At 44.1% G+C, this 22877-nt stretch overlaps 1 protein-coding gene across 4 annotated transcripts in view; it reads right to left on the bottom strand.

Moving 5' to 3' along the window:
- Nucleotides 1-2323: 2323 nt before the first annotated feature.
- Nucleotides 2324-22877, bottom strand: part of KBTBD2 (kelch repeat and BTB domain containing 2) — a 32166-nt gene continuing 11612 nt past the window's right edge. For 2 of the 4 annotated variants that reach the window (XM_043977612.1, XM_043977610.1), the window contains exons 2-5: nucleotides 17764-17839; nucleotides 13453-13962; nucleotides 7727-7892; nucleotides 2324-5056 (exon numbers count right to left, since the gene is read on the bottom strand). In XM_043977612.1, coding sequence (XP_043833547.1) covers nucleotides 3521-5056; nucleotides 7727-7892; nucleotides 13453-13622 — 1872 coding nt within the window. In that variant the 5' untranslated portion in view covers nucleotides 13623-13962; nucleotides 17764-17839 and the 3' untranslated portion in view covers nucleotides 2324-3520. Of the gene's footprint in view, nucleotides 5057-7726; nucleotides 7893-13452; nucleotides 13963-17763; nucleotides 17840-20953; nucleotides 20966-22877 lie in introns of all 4 variants that reach the window. The other 2 variants (XM_043977613.1, XM_043977614.1) reach the window with 2 other exon arrangements.

Raw genomic sequence — 22877 nt, 5'->3', positions numbered from 1 at the left:
TTTAGTTGGTTTCCAAATACCCAAGTCCTGAAATGGTGGGTTTTGGAACCAGGTAAGCCACATCCTTCCTGAAAAAGGTTCAACCTTGGTCCATCCAGTGCCCATGGTGTGAGGACCAGCCATGCGACCCAAGAGATGTTACTAACCAAGGAATGCACATCTGGTCAATAAGATGTGGAAGGGGAGGGCAGGAGCAAACCAATGAAACCATCTAGCCTTGGCAGTACCTAAAGGGTGGGCACAACTATTCGGCTGATGAAAGACATTCCAGGCTCAGCAAATCCCACCAGCTGAGGCACATGGCTTTTGAGAAAGGCTGTTACAGAATCAGAGTCAGGTAGGACCTAGGTTATCTGTCCCAATACATAACCAAAGAGACATCTTAGCCACCCTGCCAAGTGGTCACAGATGGGATCTTTACCACCCATCCCTCAACCTCCTGCAATCTGGCTTCCCACTCTAGCATAGTACAGAAACCCCTCCCTCCCCAGTCACTCCTTATATGCTTTTAGCTTTTGAAAATATTGGTTGCTCCTGACCCCCTTTGTCCCCATAATCATATTATTCCAACTCCTGCTGCCTGTTTTGTCAGGACGTTGTAATGGAAAGACGCCTGGACCTGGAGCAAGGAGGGCTCTCGTTAGGAATGCCCACTTCTGATACTTAGTGCCCTTTGCTCCTGTTGCTGGGAAGGAGACCAAACTTGATAAGGAGGATCTTCTCATCTCCCCAGACACAAGCCTCCTAGAAGGATCTCTTCATTGCCAAATCCCACGGCCTTTCTCTGTCCTCATCCTTCCTAACTTCTCTGCAGCCTCTGAGGCTGATGTTCACCCTCTTCTCCCTGACACTCTCTTCTCTCCTGATGTCTGTGACACTGCTCTCTCTCCCTTGGTCCACCTCCTACCTGTCAAACCACTCCTAGCTCCTTTGCTGGCTCGCCCTACAAGCCACCCATGTTCCCCAGGCTCTATCCTAGGCCTTCTGCTCGCCTTACTCTACCCTATCTCAACTCATGATCTCAGCTGCTTCCACAGGTTTCATTACTATCTATTCCCAGATCTGTTTATCCTGCCCTAGCAGCTCTCCTGACCTGTCTCCTATCTCCAACTGCCTATGTGAACATCTTGAAATGGCTATCCGGTACATGTCTCAAACTCAACAAGTCCACAATTGAACTCATTATCTCCCCCCGCCATCATTGTTGAAGGTACCACCATCTTCCTAGGCATCCTGGCTTACAAGCTTGATGTTGTCCCCAACTCACTGTCAACTCCCACAACCAATCTGTTGCCAAGTCTTGTTCCTACCTTCACCATCTCTCTCATACACATGCCTTTCTAGGTTTTGTTCATACAGCCCACGCAGATGAAGCCCTCGCCGACTCAGGCCTGGGATACTACACTAGCCTCCCAGTTGGTCCATCCTTCCTTCAGCTACTAAAGTGACCTTCCCTAAAACAAAAGCAGATCTGACCATGTCACACACACCCTACGGTCACACAGCTGGGACGTCAAACTGGCCTTTAAATGAAGATCTACTGGTTCTAAGGCCTGTGTTCTTTCCTTTACAGAAACTTTCCATTCTCAATGTAGTCGACCAAATTTAGACTGACACAGCAAATAACTCTCATCTAAAGCCTAAGGAACCACAGGAATTGCAAAGGAAAGACGGGGATAGGGGGAGGGGAAGGGGAAGGAAGAAAGGGGGAGAGAGAAAGAGGAGGAAGGGGAGGGAAAGAGATAGGGAGAGGGGAGAGACAGAGAGAAATCTTATCTACATAATCATAGAACTATCCCTGAAAATTAGGTAATAGATGTTGTCCATTCTAGTGCATTTAGGATGTGGGTAAAAATCAACTTTGAGCATAAGCAAAACTGTTCATTCAAGAAAAATGCCATGTTCAACCTTTGAAAGAAAACAGCATTAAAGCCATTTGTTACTGCAAAGGATCTGGAAAGAGATGGCCTTTCCCACAAACTTCTCCAACCTCAGTATTTGCTCAGACAAGAAAGTCCAACATGGTGGGTAGGCACTGTGTGCTGTTCTTTAATTCAAGCAGCTTCCAAAGCCCAAAACAAAGCGGCCATCTTCTATTTTCTCCTGTAATATTTTCCAGTTAACGTTCCGTTGTTAAAACAGCTCCCCGGAACCACCTTTCGGGGCCTCAGTTCTTTCCACTACAAGAGGAGTACCAGCTCCAAAACCCAATGAATCTGTGACCATTACCTGGTGAAATCATCCCAGGTGAGAGCTCATCAGCCATCTCTCTCTCTCACACACACACACACACACACAAATGAGGAGCCAATATTTTCAAGGTACAATTTCTTTAATAAATTAATGCCAGTCAAAATACAGTGCCAAACATGATGTAGCTCAACATGCTGGTAACGTCTGTCATGAAGCACCTGTGCTCCTGGGAGAGTGGGGGGAAGCCCCGCCTCTTCTAGTGGTTCCTGGGATGAGTTCCAGAGCAGCCCTTGGCTTCTGCCCAGCCGCCCACCTCGTGCAGAGGATTCCTGAATGCTTCATCCCCCCAAACTTGACCCTGACCCCACCCCTATCACCCCCAAAAGAAAAACAAAAAACAAAAAACCACAACCTGATAGCTAAGGGAGAGCCGTACACAATCACTCTACAGTAATGCTTGTTATTCAATTAGCCAAAAAGAGAAGACCCGGTTAACCCACACTAAACCTTGGTTTTACACTGGAAAACTACCTCAGCAGCAGAAGCAGGAGCCAATGTTCCTGCAACATAGAGGGTGTGGAGGCCCTGACTGATTCAAACCCCACACAGACCTGCACTATGAGGGGCTAGTGATTGCTACTGCAACCTAAGTTCACCCCTGATCAGCCAACTACCAGCTGCTCGGAAGACTTGTCCCCCAAAGAGCCAGGTGTGAGTGGGCACAGAAGACTTGCCCCTCGTGGTCCAGTAGACTGGTCCTGCAGTCAGGGGCTGCACACCCTGTGGAACATTATCAAAGGCAAGGGGAAGCTCACTTGTAACAGGGAGACCTACGATGGGACCGAGACGGCCCAACTAGACCAGGAGAGAGGGGTGGAAGCTCACCTCTGAGACCACCCCCAGAAACCACTTTTCCAGCCCTTCCACAGAGAAGCAGAGGAATGATGAACACACGTGGGAAGTGTCTCTCAGAATGACTCAGGATGTGACCCGCAAGGAACACCCGACTACCTTAATGAAGGAAACTCGTCCCAAACGGTAAGTTCATAGGGCTAAAAATAAGATACTCCAGAAGCTTAGGCTCTTGTGATATACATAAAAGTTTCTCAATTATTAGATAAACTATTTCGGATTATGGTAGTCTATCTCTTCGTAAGACTCACTGATATATGTATTATTATACTGCTGCCAATATTGAGTAGGGCATAAAAATACAATTTATCAAAGATGGGATTTAACACACCCCTTTCTAGTCCTTTCATAAAGCTCTCTTCCCTCTAGGGTAACTACGGGCCACAAGCAGTGCGCACGTCCTGGGGCCCCACCACTACACAGGAGGCAAGACAACCATGTCCCTGTCCAGCTCAAACTCCTCGGCCCCGTCAGGTGAAAAAAGACACGTCGGTGGTTTCCACGGAGACTCTTCAAGGCAGGACGGGTAGAGCTTTCCCACGGTGCACCGGAAATCTCTACCCAGATCCCACAGCACGCGCTCGGATATGTGCTGCCTCAGGGACCAGCGATCCAGCTCCGCGTCATACTGGTAGGTGGCGTACTTGGCTCTCTCGTTCAAGTGGGTTTCCCGCATGAAGACGCACAAGGAATTGGATATCACCAGGGCCCTGACGCAGGGGTCCGAGTACCTCTTGGCAGGGATGTTGGCCGCCATCCTCCATTCGTTCTTGGTCACGTCATATACTTCTACAGTGACCGAAGACCCATCGACCGTGCTGGTCGGCAGTCTCAGGCCGGAGCCGCTGGCGATGTGGAGGCCTCCGATGTAGAAGATCTGATCCCCAAAAGCCGCGGCCGAAGCAAAGGAACGGCTCGTTTGCCTCATGGCCATTTCCACCCACGAATCTGACCTTGGGAAGTAGCAGTACATGAGATTCAGGGTCATCACGTAAATGCAATCATGGACCGCGACGGCTGCGCTCCACTGCCAGGCACAGGGTAAGGGGCTCACCAGGGTCCACTCATCTTTCTCTGTGTCGTACCGTTCCACCGTCCTTCGGTTGAGCTCCCCACCCACGCTGTCCCCTCCGATGGCATAGATATAGCCTTCGCAGCAAACCAGAGAGGGCTTTATGCGGACAAAGAGCATCGGCGTCTTTGGGAACCAACTGTTCTGCTGGGCGTCAAACCAGTAAAAGCAGTTCACAGTTCTGAAGGCCGCCTGCAGTTTGCTTGTTTTACTGTAATTCGTTTTTGTGTTTTTGAGAGGAACCTGCCCCCCTGCTATGTAGATATCATTATCAGGAGTTACGAGGGTCCCGACCTTGTGCAAGTCGGCAGGTGGGCTACAGATCTTGTAAACCTTTTCTGCTTGGGGGCTGTAACAAACCGATGAGTAAAGACTGCCGGGGTTTTCAGACGCAGCCTCGATGAAAATCACCATCTCCTCTTTGGTCATGCCGAGTCTTGGCTTGAAGAACTTAGGCATGGACTTATAGAGGCCCTGAACCACGACAGACTTATCGTTGGGCGGCAGGCCCTGAAACCAGGCTCTCTGCGTCACCTCCGAGAGGGCGTCGATCCTGATCTGGCTGAGGACCGAGGACAGGTACTGCGACCGCGACTCTGGGTTGTGCTCGAGCCACAGCATGGCTGCCTCGCGCACCGTCTCCTCCTTCTCCACATTCAAGTTGTCGCTACTTAAGATGTCGATGAGCAGATCGTGAGACAGCTGCATGAAGGCGTCCTGGCGATACACCGCCGTGAACTTGTGCTCCACCATCCTCTTAGCACTCTGCTTCAGCTCCTCACAGCTGAAGAGGTCTGCAAAACTCAGTAAGTGAACACAGTTCTCAGCGTTTATTTTTTTAATTAAGTATTCTCGGCATCTCTGTAACACATCTTCTACCTGAAATGTGAAAAAGACCAATGAGAGCAGAGAACAGACTCAGAAGAGATGCACAGCATCAGATACTCCACACCTATTATTTATGATAGTGTTCCTGCTTCCAGGGATCATAAGAAAGCATAATTCAAAAGCCCAATGCTCATGGTCAAACAATTTTTGTGTTTACACTCAGTTTCCCACCCAAGGACCAAAGTGCCCTACTTATGTGCTCTCAGTGCACATCAAATGAATGAACAAACAGACAAGATAGGGCTGAAGAAGAAAAGACCATGCACACATGTACATGTGACATGACGAGAGTATCATTTTATACTGTGCTTGGACCCTCTCGGGACAAGTATTATAAACAAACCATTAGGTTGAAGAAGAACCTTTAACCTAGGAGGTTCCTATCCTGGGTTTATGAACTTGGGATTTTTTTGAAATGTGTGTAATACTTCAATGACTTCGGTTTCCTACATATTTTATTTTGTGCCTTTAAAAGCGCTGTTTCAAAAAGGGGTTCACAGGCTTTCCTTGGCCTGCTGCTGAGGCTCCAGGACACAACAAGGGGGAAAAGCTGTGATCTGAAGCTAGAAGGCAGCTCAGAGGCCACTGAGTCTAAGCCCCTCATTTGTAATCGTTTGTATTTGGGGCGTGCCTGAAATTGAGTTCTTCCCTGCTTCAAACAAGTCACATCCACAATCATTTGTTTTGAGTTTTCCAAGTGTCAGGAACAGTGCTGAGCACAGGATCAGCTGGATTGGATCACAGACCTTCAGGTCAGAGAACTAGTTGGGGTCTCACTCCACTCATTTCACAGAGGAGGAAATGAAGACACAAAATTGGTGCCTTTCCTAAGGTCACAAAGCTAGCTAAGGGTAGAACCAATGGTCTTTCCACTCTGTAGTCACCTTGTTGCTTTACTGGTTATTAATTAGTACAGAGGGAATTACAACAAGTAGCACTGTTAACACTTTCTAGTTACAGGTACGACAAATTAGTAGTAAGTGAATTATGAATGTTGAAATTGGTCATTTTTACTCCAACTTGGCGTTCTAGTACGGTTAAAAAAGGAAGCACACATCTCAATGTCAGCTGGTAAGAGTCATAAACTGTTGCAGTTATTCATTCGGTGATCTTTTAAGTGGCTGGTCAGAAAGAGAATCCGAGCCATAAAGGTCTTGGTCTAGGATTGGTTGGGTGACTTTCCCTCAGATTTCAAGCATCCTCCCCACCGGTACCTTCCCATGAGATGCACCCCCAACACCTCTTGTGACTATGCCACAATAAGTTTATTAAAGAACCAGCACAAAATGATTCTGAGGCAAAGTTCATTGGAGTCTAGATATCTTAAAATGCTCTCCCTTCTTTGGCAATTTTTGAAATGTTGAGGGGCTCCTGCCTAGATCATTTACCAGTAACTAAAAGGCAGTATTTACAGCTAGTATTTTCTGTGTTTGTGTGTGTGTGTGTGTGTGTGTGTGTGTGTGTGTGTGTGTGTGTGTGTGTGTCTGTGTGTACACAAAAAATACAGGTTTGGATTCAAAAACCTTAGATTCCAAAGGAAACAAAGACAAATAGCTGGGGCCCTATATCAGCTCACCTTCCAGTAGTCTGGGGTACACTGGCATACCTCATAGTCCTGTGTGTGTCATGTACCTTCCACCCACTAACTCCCTCCCTGCCACCATCTTTGGGGAGATACACAGAAGTAAATAGTGCCTCTTCCCTACCTAACCCTTAGCAGGAATGTCTCCTACTCATGAAATTGAGCCTTCTGTCTGACAGGGCAAGGGATTTCAAAGAAAAGCTTATCTTTGATCTTCTAAAATGTTCACTGGGTAACATAAGAGAAAACACATGATATAATCACAGATAAAGACATTAAACAAGTTTTACTCTGGTTCAAGGATGCCTTGACCGCGCACCTTTCAGTCAAGCGGCCTTCAGTGTACCAGGCAAAGATTTATAGTTCATCCACTACTCCAAGACCTTGTCAAATGAAGAAGAAAAGCCATTTCTCCGCCATCTTTGCAGCGGCTGGGGACGAAGGGCATGCAACCTGGGACATTCCCAAACTATTTTGATAGCCTGGTTGTTTCTGCTAGTTGTTTTTCTCCCCCTCTCCTCTTTTCTTTGTTGTAAGGGACTAATCCTAAAATCAGAGGAATGGACACACTGGAAAGGTAGGTGATATAAAAACAAAGGAAAGCTATAAAAATTCATTTGAATAAAGTAATGCCAATAGAAATTAGGCCATTAAGTTTCCAACACTCTAAACAAAAGCATGTGAAATATACAGTAAACAAACAAAAAGAGCTTTACATGAAATCTTCTTAGATAAATGGAAATGTCATGTGACATCATTTCAATTAAATTTTTTTAAAATGTGGCCAGGTCAGTTTCTATACTAAGACTAATATCCCATTTTTAACAGTTTATAAGGTATCTTAAAGTTCAAAATAATAGGAAATACATTACTCATTCTTTCCTTATTTTACTCAAAAGGAGAAGGGAGGGAATGAGAATCACCTCTTTTTGTTGTAAAACATACATTAAAATATGTTCAAATAAGTAGTATCGGAGATCACTAAAAACTCAAGAACGCTGCCTTAGCTCAACAGGAAGTTATCAAAATTCAGGTTGAACAATAAAAAAACTCCCCAGATGCAGTGAACAGCCACCTACCTGCAGGAAGCAAGCTGTCTCATAGAGCTGCTCCACAGTGCTGTCATTTATTGCCAGATTCCCCGTGTAGGCGTAAGCTATGATGAGCCGTAAAGTAGCAGAGTCAACATTCCTCAGGTTCACATGCGTCTGTTTACTTTCGCTTAGTCCGCTCATGAACATGGCCCTGGGATGGGGGGTAGGGGAGGGGGGTGAGGACCCACAAGTCTTAATTTAGTCTAAATATAAGAGTAAACTTTAATGAAGACAATTGTTACCCAGAAACAGAAATTTACTAGTCAAGAAAACATATCCAAAAGTTTAGAAAGGATACTTAAATTTATATATACCTTAAACTAGCTCAAAGGCAAATTCTAATTCAAATCACTAGAGATTCTGAGGAACTGAAGAGGAGTTGAGCTTTCTGTTAAGATGGCCGGTCTGCTGGGCTCCTCCATTTTCACTGTCAACAGCTGGCTTAATGTACTCAATATCTTTTTTTATCTAGTACCTGCCACACACAATGCCAACACTGTGGAAGATGCACCTAAGTGGGATCCAGTTGCAGAGATGAAGTTCACACATATAACACCAAACAACCCAAGGCCACATACTAAAATTGCCAATGGGGGAGAGAGATTTCTTTTGGCTCTCTGCGTGGACTCTGGAACCTCTTCACAAGACTTCAGGATCAAGAAAGTCTTGGACAAAAAACAAGAGGAAAACCCCTCCCATCCCTCATTGGAGTCACAAAAAACTGGCATTATGATTAGATCTGACTTAAGGAGGAGAACCTGGAAGAGCATCAAGTTGGGTTGCTAAAGAACAGCCAATTCAAGAAATTGCTATCAGCGCTGGGTAAACCTCAAGCACCTGCCTTAGCTCCACATCCCCCAGTGAAAGGTAAACGCCAGCCCCGCCCCATCGGAAAGGCGCTTGCTAAGATGCAGACGTAAATGTGCTTGTGTTCCAAGACAGCCTTTCTTCCATTTTGTTTTTGTGCATTGCATGACTACACTGAGTAATCAATTGTGGGATGGTTTTTAAAGTGGTGCCAGGAGTTCAGAAGGTAAGTGATCCTTGACTGGAGTGACCAGAGAAGGCTCCCTATAAAGAGATAAGCCTTGAGCTAGGTCCTGGATGGATGGATGGTAAGTATTTATTAAGTGCTGACTGTGTGCAAAGCACTGGGGATGTTATGTATTCGAAAAAGTTTTTTCAGGGACCTGTGTTCTAATAGGAAGAAAGAACACACACAGACCCGATGACAGAAAGGCCCCTGATCTTCAGGGGGCTGCTGCAAATACAGCAGTTTCCACATCATTCCACCAATGGAACCTGAACTGTGTCTGAGGCTGAACCACTGGGCAGCACCAAGAGACCACTGAGCTGTAAGCAAGGAGGAATATGAGAAATGCAGCATGGAAAACTGACGTGAACCTATGCAGAGTGAAGTCAGTCAACAGGAAAGCAATATATACTGGGACCACAATAATGGAAGGGAAGGAACAAACAATAAAAATAGTTAGGAAAAGACACCCCACCCTAAATCTCTGCCAAGGTGGGAGCTCTAGGTGTGGGCACTGGGCACGAGATGGCAGAGATTCGTGGATTGGTTCTCTTTTTTATTCTTCATATAAGGGATGGCTCTCTGAGAGAGGAGACATTGGAATGTGTAGATGATGCAAAAACAAAAAGCTACAATACATTTTAGCTAAAAAATAAAAATGAGCAATGTTCATGAGGGAGTGGTGGCCAGGATACCAACTATGGACACTCAAGTATAACACATGAAGGCAATGAGACTAGAACACAAGAACTGTGAGTCAGGAGACCTGATGCTTATTAGCCATGTAATCTTAGGCCACTCATTTACAATATCTAGACCTATTTCCCCACCTGGAAAATGAGGACGAAAATTGCTAAGACGACCTAGCTCCCTGGGGAGCTGTAGCAAAGCTCACTGGATCCTGAAAAGCTCTACATTAATGTGAGCTAATTCACAGAGAAGGGAAAAGGGAGCAAGTGTGGTAAGAAGGAAGACTTTAGGTTTCAAAAATGGGAATGGGGGGGGGGAGCAGCTAGGTGGCGCAGTGGATAAAGCACCGGCCCTGGATTCAGGAGGACCTGAGTTCAAATCCAACCTCAGACATTTGACACTTGCTAGCTGTGTGACCCTGGGCAAGTCACTTAACCTTCACTGCCCCGCACCAAAAAAAAAGAAGGAAAGAAAGAAGGAAAGAAAAAGAGAAACCTGGGAGCATGGCAGGACCACTGAAGAAAAGAAGAACGTTAAGAAGTAGGTGGGACAGAAAACAGGAGCTCAGTTTCAGGCCCTGAGTTGAAGGCAAGGCCCAGGCACCAAGTGGAGATATCTCAAAGCTCATTAGTGGTACAGGACTAAGATCTAAGCTGGATTTGGGAACCATCTACTCTGAGGTAGTAAAAAATGGCACTGTGGTCAGAGGGCTATCTCAGAATTAGGAAGACAGCCCCTCACCTCCTTCCAAGCCACTTACCCTCTAGGATTGGCTACTAACTCATAGAAGGGTGAGATGGGATTTGGGCTTATGAAAGGAGTTCCCATACCAATAAAATCCTAGACCCTTCATGTACCTGAAGGAATAAAAAAACAAGACTATAGACCCAAGCCTAACTCCTGGAGGAAGAGAAGGGAGGGAGGGCGGAAGAAAGGAAGGAAAAAGGGAAGAAGGAAGGAAAGAAGGGAGGGAGAAAGGATGGAAAGGGAGAGAGGGATGAAAGAAGGGAGATCAACAAAGTACTAAAAGACTGGCTGTAGAGAGAAGAGAAATGAGATAAGGAAACTCAACTTCAGAGAAAATGACCTGCCCACCATCCCCCTGTTAATAAGTGTCTATCTGATGCAGGATTTGCAGTCAGGCTTCTCCAGATCACTCTGATGGCTATACTGCATCTGCTCATTCATGTAGGAATGACATGGCCAAAGGAAACCTAGGCATTGTTTACATCTCTTCCTCTAGTCCAGGGTGATGACTTTGGAAGAGGAAACAGAATATGGGAAGTTAAAAACTGGCTACAGAGAGGGTTTTCTGAACCACAACTGTTGACAAGAGCAATGATGCATTTTGCAAGGGATGGAGTGCATGCCATTCTGGGAAGGAGTTTAGCAGATTAATCAACCTGATCAAGTGGATATGAAAATTAGATTTACGAGAATGAAAAAATGCCTTGGTAAAGCCAGAACCTGGATAAAACAGGGCAAGAAAGGTCCTTTCCAGCTCTAAGCCCTGAACATACTGCAGACCCCATCATGGGAGGGAAGGTATATCCAGGAACTAACTGGTAAAAATGAAGGCAGTTGTGAATTCTATGGATGGTTGCAGGTGTCTCTCTCATAATACATACATATAGTGTGGCTGCATACGTATGTATTTGCTGAAACACCACCCAGAGGCAGTCACCACTAAGAGTAGGTGGGATAGCCTCATCACAGCTCATAGTGACATAGTGCTTGGAAGGTTAATTGAGTATTTTCTTCTCAAGAGGCCTCTAAGGTAAGCAATTAAGTACCTTGATAAGGTTCAAAGATCTAGGATCAAGAGTTGGGAATCCCAGCAAGACTTCCTGGGCCCCTCCTATGACACCACACTGTCCCTCACACCTCGAACAAGAGTAGGAGAGAAGGAAAAAACTATTATGCAAAGAAAGCATGCCTCAGTTTCCTCATCTGTGCAATGGGGATAATAATAATATCTGCACCTCAGGATTGAGGATCAAATGAAATAATAATTATAGAGCACAACACAGTGTCTTACATAGAGTAAATACCATACAAATGTTAGCCATTGTTATTATTATTACAGGTTTACTAGACTGATAAAATTGGGAAAAACCAATTTAGAATGCATCTCAATTTCAGCAAAGAAGTTAGAAACCTGTCTGGATATTCTTGTAGATCAAATGAGGACATGTGGACTGGACAACAGTATAGTTAAGTAGAGTTATATCATATTGTAGAACCAAGCCCGAAGTACTGAGATCAGTTTCAACTGAGATAAAGGTAGTAAAATACTCTCACTGTCTGTTCTATTTAATATTTTTATCAATAATCTCAATAAAGATTATGGAAGGCATGGTTATCAACTTTGCAGATAACACAAAGCTTAGAGGAATAAGTAATGCACTGGCTGGCAAAACCAACATTCAAATGGACCTAACCAACCAGAACAATAAACCTAAACCATGAAAATGAAATTTAGCAGCAACAAACCATGTCCTGAATTTAGGGCTGAAAAAACTAAGTGCACCAGCCCAGTAAGTAAAAGGTCGGCCTCAATAATCCTTTATATGAAAAAGACCTGGAGGAGTGAGTTGAGTTAACAGTACCCCGTTGCTATGGAAACAATCAGCTCGATCTCAGACCTGAGCCCATCAGGAGTGGGTACCAAGGCCTTGAGTAGCCCAGCCCCCATCAAGGCAGGCTGCTCTTGGTTTGTGCTCAGGAAAATCTGGGACTTGGACTCTGATCTCAACTGCAGGTCCAGCAATCAATCATTGCTGAGCCTCAAAGGGTTTTAAATGGGTGTGCCTTTATTAGTTTTCAAGTAAACTGGCCAATTTAAAATCTATCTCTGAAGGTAATGACACGAAGAGTACCAAAAGCACTAAAATGTTGCCTTCAGCAACGAATCTGGTAAAGCTAAAAGTTCTAATAAAGTAGAATATGATAAAGAATAGTAGGAAATGAGGAAAAGCCCCAAATTGTTTTCTCCTCTTAAGTAAAAACACTGCTCTTGTAAACATCAGAGATTCTAGGAATACTACTTAAAAGTTAAGCCTTTTGCAAATTTTAAACTTATGAATGGAGGGTCTTTTCAAATGGACTGCTTTAAAAGATCAAAAGAAAATAAAGAGATGATTTCTCTTATTTCTCCATTAATTCGAAACATCTGTCAAAACACCAAATATTTCAAGGATCCAACATTGTACCAGGGTGAGTGTTCCTCTACCATGACAGACCAAGGGAGTTTTGGGGGAATTGTTCTGGCCCCAAAGGCAGAACTTAGTAATTACTTAGGAACCAACCTTCTGATAAAGGCCCCACAAACCCAGGCCTACTCCAGGCCGCTCAATCAGACAATCTATAGGCTGAGAGCTTACTCAAAACCCTTTCCGGCTGGGCCTGTCCAAAACAGCTCTGCTGACATAGCTTCTGACAACTCAGCCATGCTCACGCCACCGTGAGGTGTGGGACTTCTAAGTGGAGCTAGTCAGAATGCTGTCTATTTATTTAAAATCTACTATCATTGGCTATCATCCACCATTTTTCTTTCCTTGAATCTTTTCCAAAGTTCTTCCTTCATCAGTTCCATAAGTACTGTAAGAAAATGATACAACAAGCATAAGAGCATCTCTAGAGAAAGAGAGCAGCCAAGTGGACCAAGGGATGGCCTTGGGGTCAGGGAGGCCTGGGTACCACTAAGCTACCTCTGAGACAGGCTGGCTGTGTGAGCTTGAGCAAGCCTCCGTTGTCCAGACAACGCTCTGGGGCTCTGAGTTCCCACCAAGGTGCTTTGGTAGAAGGAGGAGTTTCTAGAGTTTAGCACACCGATGTAATCAGGGGTCTGCACATAATCATCACACTCGTATAAAGAACGGAACAAAAGAGGAAGGGATACCTTGGACACTGGGTTATTCTGAGGGACTGATATTCAAACAAAGAAATCCATGTCATACATAGAGAGATGAACAGATCCAATACTTACCTGAAGTAAGAGCTGCATGTTGCAAGCACCATCTTATGACAAGGGAACTCAGTACTCTCAACAATTAACACTATATCAGTCAGCAGCTGCTGCTCGTAAAACAGCTTTAGCTGTTCCAACAAGGAAACAGCATATTCTGTATTGATCTGCCTCTCGTCCTGAGTGGACATGACTGTATTCCATTAATGTCTCTCGGCCCAGATTAAGTTGGAGTCTTTCTGATGGGAGATCAGGTGAAAGCCTCAGTCAAAAGAGAAAAAACTCTAAGTGGGCTTATTTGTAGCATTCAGAACCTGAGACAATAATCGGATTCACTCATTAATGTTCTGTGGCAGATTTAGAGTAACTCCTAAATCACTCCACGTTAAGTATGCACCAAACTCTTCTGGAGAGGATTTCAAGACAGTCTGGAGATAGGGTGCTCAGCTTTGCAATAACACTGCACAGAAGGGAGAGGAATGAAGAGAGGAGGTAGATTTCGTGGCAGCATCCTGGGATCCACTCGAGTAGCTGAAAAGAAAAACATTCAATTGAGTAGGGAGTCTAGTCCAATACATTTTTAGAAAGCAATGCCTTCAATGACATTTACATGCAAGTTGTATTTATCTGAAGTACAATTTTAAACACTACCATAAAAAGAAACGAGATATTCTAAAATGCTATTAAAGCCTGAGTATAAACAGGACCTTAGTTTAGAAATAAGAGACAGAAGGACAACTGAGATGTCTTATTTCCTATTCCAAAAGCAAATATGCCAGAAAGACAGTAACAAGATGTAAATGCTTGTTAATTCTTATTTTGGAGTCTTTATGAATATAGATATGAGGAAAAAGCCCAGCAAAGCAAGCTAGGCTTTCTAGGCATTTGGGAGGAAAACCCACTTTCTTAGCTGTTATTCTTGACAATACAGTCACCTAATACATTCAAGTGACATGCATGTTAGTTTACATTTCATTATCTCACATGTTCGTGGGGCTTTTTTACTTCCCCACCCAAAACATGCACAGCATATTCACAAACTCAATATTCCATCCACAATGGCTCCCTTGGGATTCTCTGACCCTCACCCCCACCTCTGTCTTTGCGCAAGCTAGGCTTCCAATACCTGGAAGGGCCTCCCACTTCTTGGAGTGCCTGACTTCCTCCAAGGATCAGAGAGCAGATTCCCTCCTATGGGAAACTTTCACTTATCTCTGGGAAGTGCTGGCTCCCTTCACTGTCTGTCTGCACCTGCAGAACCTTCTACAGCACCTGAGACAGCAGGTGCTTCATTCAATTGTCTGTCTATCTTGTATCTCCCCAGTAGAATTCAAGTCAATACCCGTATTTACTAAATGCCTATGAGGGGCCAGGCCCTGGGAATACAAAACCAAAACCAAAACTATCCCTGCCCTCAAGGAACTTACCTTCTATTGGGGGAGGAGAGGGAGGTAAACAACATGTACACAGAGAACTAAACGTAAAATAAAATGCATCATCATCTCAGGGAATGAGGAAAGAAAGGTCCTTGTCAGAGCACCACAGCTGAGCCAAGGAAGGAAAGAACGTAAGCTCTCAGCTAGCAAGCCTGTCCCCAATGCCTTCTATGGACAACAGGAGTGACATCACACCAGTTTGGCTAAATAACTTATTTTGAAACATGAACCAGGCACAGTGGAAAGAGTGCTTATTCTGGAATAGGGGCCACTGCTACTCTCTGCCTGCTGCCTGGGCAAGTCCCTTCACCTCTCTGGCCTCCAGATTCCTCATCTGTACAATAAGAAAGTTGGGCCTGGTGACCTCTTAAGTCCCAGCTCTAGTGCGGTGATGAGGATGACGTCGGTGGTGGTGGTGAAGATGACAGCTAACACTTCTATGCCACCTCCTGTGTGCCAGGCACTGTGCTAATCGATTTTACAATTATGATCTCATTTGGTCCTCACAACAACCTTGGGAGGCAAGTGCTATTATTATCCTCGTTTTCAACTGAGGAAACAAAAACAAATGGGTTAAGAGATTTGCCCAGGATCACACAGTTTGTAAGAATTTGAGGTCAATTTGAACTCAGGTCTTCCTGACTCCAGGCCCAGTGCTCTATTCAATGTAGTATCGATGACCCTTTATCTAGATTTCACAACAATAACCAAAGTGTATATACAAAATACTTCTCTTCTGGGGGGAAAGATCCTAGAACTCAAGAGTCAAGGAGAGATACAGGAGCCCCGCTTCTCCAAAGCCCAGCCAATTTTACTGGCTGTTGGGAGAGTCATTAAAGCAGCTCTGTTAGTAATACCAAGAGATGGGGTGCAATGGGGTCCCCAACCAGGCTAAGTCACAGGGTCCAGGGATGCCCATTGCCCAGGCTCTACTGGCTGTGTGGAGGTAACCTAGAAGGACGGACACTAAGAATCTTTCATGAAAATGAATCACTTACGAGGTTTGTCACAGCTAAAAAATAAGTAAATAAAAAAAATAATAAAAAAATAAAAGTGCAATGGAACAGGCCTGAGAAGGAGGTGGGAGACGTGGCTTCTAGGTCCTGTTTTCTTACTTCCTTGCTGGGGACTTTGGGCAAGCCTCACCAACCTGATAACCTCAGGAAGGCCTTACATTTCTAAGACTTATTGCCCAAAAGTTCATGAATTCACACACTCTTCTTTTGTACTGAATATGTAAGCTTCTTTTCCACCTTAAAGATGTGTGCATACACATCTGAGACCAGTATTTTATCAGAGGAAATGGAAATTGACTAGGTAGATGAAAATTTTCTCACCATTAATCTATTTTGTCAAGAAGTTCACAGGGTTATTGTGAGATCAAATGAGAGCAAACCTTAAATATAGCTATGTCGATGTCAGCTATTACTAGATAGGAAACTGTCCAAGAACCTAACAGAAAACACAGCTTAAAATATAAGGGATCCAAAAAGACTTGGTGAAGTTTTAGTATCTCAAACTAAGTTTTAAAATATTAAAACAGCACCAAAACTTCTGAGACACACTTGAGTCCTAGGAAGCCCGTGTTTTAAAACACTCCATTCAACTTTAACTGACTGGCTACTCTGTTACATGGGAGACAACAATTTGGAACATTATTAAGCTCATTTACAACTTATTTGATGCATCCATGCTCCTCTCTCATCCTGAATGTTTCCTCCTGTAGTCTTCTACAAAAGATCTACTCAATGCACTAAAAGGTCTTTGTAAATGCTGTGGGTCAAACACTGAAGCTGAAGTTTAAATACTTTGACCACATAATGAGAAAATGGAGCTCACTTGAAAAGATCCTGATGCTGGGAAAGACTGAAGGCCAAAGGAGATGAGATGGAGAGAGAATGGAGGAGAGAAGGGCCTGGGGTGCCACGGTCCATGTAGTCACAAAGAGTTGGGCAGGACTGAATGACTTAACAACAATCACAAAGGTCCTAGAATAGCCCTCGGGCCACCCATTTGCTACCATTTGTTCATGGTGTCTCCATGACTGGGTCACCTCCTTTCCCCATCATATATTTCTTGGATGGTATCTCTTACATCACTTCTTGTTTGAAAGTCACCACTGGTGATGCACTAAAGCCAATTTACAACCACCGTGTGCTTCTGTTGTCTTTTTCTTCATCTATCATGTAGATTCTCCAACACTAATGGAACTACATGATTTGCAACCATGTGGCATAATAGGAAGAATATGTTTTTGTATGTCAGAAAGCAGCCTGTCATTTGAAAGCAGAGCACACTTGCTAATCTAGCCCCCTCTCTTCCTTGGATTCAGTGCTGAGTCTGGCTGACTGACCATCTGCACCGCCTACCCAACATGTACTCACTATTCTTCTGGACATCTCCCACCAAAGGAGCAGGCTCCCTTGACAGGCAATGGTCTCCCTCTCATGCCCCCCATGATATAATTAAGTATAAGAATTGTAATGCACATTGCTCAAGCTACATTTGTGTAAAACGAATCCCAATAGTTCTTATTGTCAAGTTTTTCCACCCCAGGTGAAGGATTTCCAGGAGAACATGAAGAGCACATGATGCACAACCGCAGACCAGCTCTTGGATACACTATCTGGACGGGCACGCTCACATGGGTAATGAAATCGTGGCTCCACTGCCTTGTCTGAGCCAGTGCCGAACGCCAAACCAGAGCAATATCACTGAACTGGAGGAGGTTACAAAGTTCCTATTTATAAAGAACCCAAACTATACTGACTTAGGGATTTTCCTCCCCTTTTTTCGCCAGAGGTTCTTCTGATAAAAAGGGGAAGATAGGCTGTTTATGAGGACATTGATACCACTCTGTCAAGGTAAAGCAAGATGTCTGAGAGCAGCTTCTCACCTGGATCAAAATTTGAGGATGCCTGTGAGTTATCAGCAGGAATACTTCCTTTCAGAACAGATGAACAACTGGGGAGCTGTGAATAATAAAAGATATTTTCATTTATTTATAGGAAAAAAACCAACTAAATATAATTTATACCCCTTCCGTGTCCTTACCTGCAGTATTAAGTATGGAATAACTGTGGGCAAAATTATGGAGGGAAAGTGGAGAAAGGAATCGTTTTTTCTCACTCAGATTTGGGACTTGTTGAGAGGGCAGATGGGAAAGAGAGAAGACTTGAGTAGGAAACCTATACAAATATAGAGAGTACCTTCATGCCTAAATAAGTTACATGATACCTAGTTCGAAAAATCCAAAGGGCAAATACTTTTAACATGGAAACTATAAATGAGGTTCTCACAGACACCGCTAACATTTTGCTCTCAGAATGTGAGTTATGCAAGAGTGTCCATGCAAGGGTCAAATGGTACTTCCTGCCAAACTATACTATTAAATGAATTTGACATTGACTGTCAGTTTCCAACAAAGTTGGCTATGGAATTATCCAAAACAGAACAAACTTCAGATCATTTAAGGTAACAACTTTTCATTTCCAGATCAGAACCTGAATTACCCAATAAATCTCACCAGAATCTTCCATTCATTCAAAAAGCAATCGTGCAACACCTGTTAATGGATTAACAAGGCAACCTTAACAATGCCTAACGATACTAACAATCTCTTTGACAATCCACACGCTAGAAAGACTGGCTGCACTCCCACAGTAAGACCCTCTCTAAAATACAGTGATTTATGCTGAGTGGCAGCTGTATGAAGAGCTTGGTGGGACAGGGAGACTGTCGTCTAGTGAAGACGTCATAAAGATAACGATAATAAAAACATTCATGACATCATGATGGGGTTTGAGAGAAAGAGGAAACTTCCAGAAAGGAAGGTGCTTACCTATAGAGAGTGAGTGAGAGTTTTGAGGACAGATGGTGAAGAAATGGCTATTGTTAAGGTTTTCTTTAAGGAACTGGTAGGAATTCAATGGCTTGTTGTTGTTTGTTCTTCATTCTCAAAGAGGACCATGACCCTGGGAGGTGACATAATGATCTGCAATGAGTTGGATTTAAGGTGAGGGGAGCTGCTGTGCAAAGTCACCAGCCTCACATCTAGGTCCAGTGGCAAGACACTGGTCCAGATGACTGGGGATGGCCCCAGATGCAGGGGGACATCTAAGGTCTTTCCCAGGTCTCAGTTTGTCTCAGGAAACACCCATTCAGTGATTAAGGCTGGGTGAGGAATTCAGTAGGCCAAAATGAAGGAGGGCATTCTGAACACTGAAAAACTGCATGGACAAAGGCATAGGCAGGAGGGCACACAGGAAATTCAGGGAGAGAAGGCAAACCAGTATGGTTAAGGTACAAAGGGCGGAGAGGGCAGCGAAGTAAGAATGCAGGCTGGTGAAATGGTGAAGAGTTCTGGATGATAATCATATTAATACTAGCTAACATCTGTATAGCACTTTAACTCTTTGTAGAGTACGTCAAAGTTTGCAAAATACTTTACAATAATCATCTCATTTGATCCTCACGATACTCCTATAAGGCAGTTGCTATTAGCATCCCATTTTGTATAAGAGGAAACTAAGGTTCAAAGAGGTTAAGTAAATCTCCCCAGGGTCACCCAACTGATAACTTTCAATAGCAACAATAATGGCTAACATGTACATGGTACGTGCTAACTGTGCTAATCGTTTTACAAATATTATTCCCATTTGATTTTCACAACAACCCTGGGAGGGAGGTGCTATTACCATCCCCATTTTACAGATGAAGGCAGAGGTTAACTGACTTGTCCAGGGTCACACTGAGGCTGGATCTGAATTCAGGTCTTCCTGACTCGAGCCCTGCACTGCCCCACCTAGCTTGCTCCCAATACAGGAAAGGCCGAATTCTCCTTTCCTCTCCTCGGTCTGTGTCTCTCCTCTTTAGCCCTCCTCCCTCTCAACGCTCTTTTCTTTGGTGATCTCACCTATTCTTATACCTTCAATGAGCCAATTCCCAAATCTTCTGCTGTATCCCACCTCAAGGAGCTCCAGTATCATATTCCCAACTCCTTCCTGGGGATCTCTACCTGCACGTCTTCAAGGTACCTCAAACATAAATCCATCATCTACTTTCCCCAAACTAGACCCCCCCCCAGTTTATCTATTTCTGATGATGACATTACCAACCACTGAGTCATCCTAACTAGCTCTTTTTTATGCACCTTATACTTCAAATCACTTGGCAATTCTACTTGTCTCCATTCCCTCCTTTCCAGACTCCTGAATCCATTGTATTTCACTCAGAAGGTCTTTGGCTCTTCTTACCAATTTTCCAGCCTCCAGTCTAGTCTCAATTCAATAAGCTTTTCGTTAAGCACCTACTATGTGCTCTCTTGTCCAGAAGCTTCCATTCTACCAGGGGCATAATGACAATACGGACACAGAAACGGAAATTAAAAATTGATTAGATTTAGAGCTGGGAGGGAAATGGAGAAGGGAGAGAACACTCCTAATTAGATAACCTAGGAAGACTTCCCTTTTCAAAGAGGCGGCCCCTGAGATTGTCTTTGTTTTTCCTTCCCTAAAAATCTTTTTTTATTTTCCAATTCCATGTAGAGTTTTCAACATTTGTTTTTATAAGATTTCTAGTTTCAAATGTTCCCCCTGGGGGTGGCTAGGTAGTACAGTGGATAAAGCACTGGCCCTGGATTCAGGAGGACCTGAGTTCAAATCCAGCCTCAGACACTTGACACCTAGTAGCTGTGTGATCCTGGGCAAGTCACTTAACCCTCATTGCCCCCCCCCCAAAAAAAATTTTCTCCCTCCCCCCTTCCCCAAGACAGTAAGCAATCTGATATAGGTTATATAGGTACAATCACATTAAACATATTTCTGCATTAGTCATGCTGTGAAAGAAGAATCAGAGCAAAAAGGAAAAACCTCAAAAATGAAAAACAAAAAAAAACAGAAACAGTATGGTTCGATCTACATCTAGATTCCATAGTTCTTTTTTTCTGAATTTGGAGAGCATTTTCCAGCATAAGTCCTTTGGAACTACCTTGGACCACTGTATTGCTGAGAAAAGTCAAGTCAAGATCACAGCTGATCAACACCCAATGTTGTTGATACTGTGTACAATGTTCTGCTTCTGCTCACCTGAGATTAAGTCTTGAAGGTAGCAAAAGACACCAAGAGGCAAAGGCGAGGGAAGAATGCACAGCACCATCCACAGAAAGGCAGAGAGGAAGGAGAGGAAATGCCGAGTTCAGTGAACAACATAATGAGCCAATGAGGTGCATCACGTTCCTATGTGGAGCTGGGGCTTGAGGGATGGACAGGGAAAGGGGGTCTTCACCCTTGACATGCCACTGCCTCTGACCCCATGACACAGCTAGCTGCTTTTCTGTTCTCCTCCTGCCGTCTGACCCTTTGTAGTCTCTTTTGCCCAATCATTATCCACAACATGACCCCTGACCACTGGAGACTTCCAAGCTCCTGTTCTTGGCCCTCTTCTCTCCCCTCTGTTTCCGTCCTTTCCTGGCGAGTGATCTCATCATCTCTTGCTATGGGCACAATTCTCTCTATGCCTGATTCCTAAGTCTATACAGGGGGACCTCCAAGTCTTAAAGCAGTTTTAAGCTATGAAAGTTGGCTAAACCTTAAGACAGCACTAAGACTTTGGGGATACCTTGTCTATTCATTCCTAATGTCTCTTCTGCCCACCAACCTCATAATACCAACTGCCTACTGGGCACCTCTCCTACAATGTCCCATAGGCAACACAATACCCATAGGGAACATGTCCAAAACAGAACTCGTATCTTTTCTCTTCTTCCCATATTCATTCAATTCAAAAAGAGAAATAATATGGAATAAATCTGGATCAGAATGGAGTTAGACTGAAATAAATTCCTTAGAAAAAATCAAGAGCACCATGTACCAAACAGAAAGGAATGGAATCCTGATTGGAAGCAAAAACGCTGTTAATCAAGAAGGAAGCATGAGGGCCCATTCCTCAGATTTTCCTAATAAGGTTAAGGCTACCAGTTATCAAGGCTGCCTTGGGCAGAAAACTCTTGTCCTCACAGCTCTTTAACTGCACTCACCCTAAGCCACAGGAATCAAAGGCATCAATGACTCAGAAAACTCCCTCCTTCCTTCCTCTCTTCAATTCTGGGGAAGGAGAAACAAGCATTTCCTGGTATCTAGATACAATCCCAAATGCATTTTCCCATAGCACATTTGTTCTCTATAGTGGCTAGGCACTATGATACTAGGTGATGATGGTGGTGGTGGTCATGGTGATGATGGTGATGGTGGTGGTCATGGTGATGATGGCCTTTGCTACCCAAGGAAAAAATGGGTGGACCTGAGTTTGTTATGAGAAAGAATATAATAAATCCCTAAGCACCTGTATGACCAAGACGGGAGAGAGGCTGATCACAGAGAGAGAATGGTGGATAACATTCAGACAGCCAAAGGAAGGACACCAGCCCACTGGCCTAGGGGCCCATGGACAGGTATTAGGCAGGTAGGTGGTGCAGCAGATGGAATGCCAAGCCTGGAGTCAGGAAGACTCCTCAAATCTGGCCTTTGACACTTACTATAGCTGTGTGACACTGGACAAGTCAACTTATGCTGTTTGCCTCAGTTCCTCATCTATAATATGAACTGGAGAAGGAAATGGCAAACCACTCTTTGCCAAGAAAACCCCAACTGGGATCAGGAAGAGTCAGACATGATAGAACAACTTCTGACGGGTATCATCCCAGAAGATGAGGTAGTGTGGGATGGGTTGTTAGTACTTCAAGAAGATCATGGACCTGTTAAAATATGAGAACATTGATTTTTAGGCCTTCAAGAGATTTTTGTGAGCTGGCTTGACATCCATGCCACTTCTTTCTCAGGAAGTGCATGCTGACTTCAGAACCAACTTGCAAAACAATCTCTTTTCATTGCCTCCAAAAGGAGTGGGTTCCCCCTCACTGGAGATGAATAATATCCACCACTCTCAATCAGATGCCAAATGACCATTTGTTGCATGTTATGGTGAGAATTCCTTTAGAATGTGGGTTCTTAA

Source organism: Dromiciops gliroides, chromosome 1 (assembly GCF_019393635.1).
Source record: "Dromiciops gliroides isolate mDroGli1 chromosome 1, mDroGli1.pri, whole genome shotgun sequence".
In the NCBI taxonomy this organism is placed as follows: domain Eukaryota; kingdom Metazoa; phylum Chordata; class Mammalia; order Microbiotheria; family Microbiotheriidae; genus Dromiciops; species Dromiciops gliroides.
This window is presented reverse-complemented; position numbering and strand designations above follow the sequence as displayed.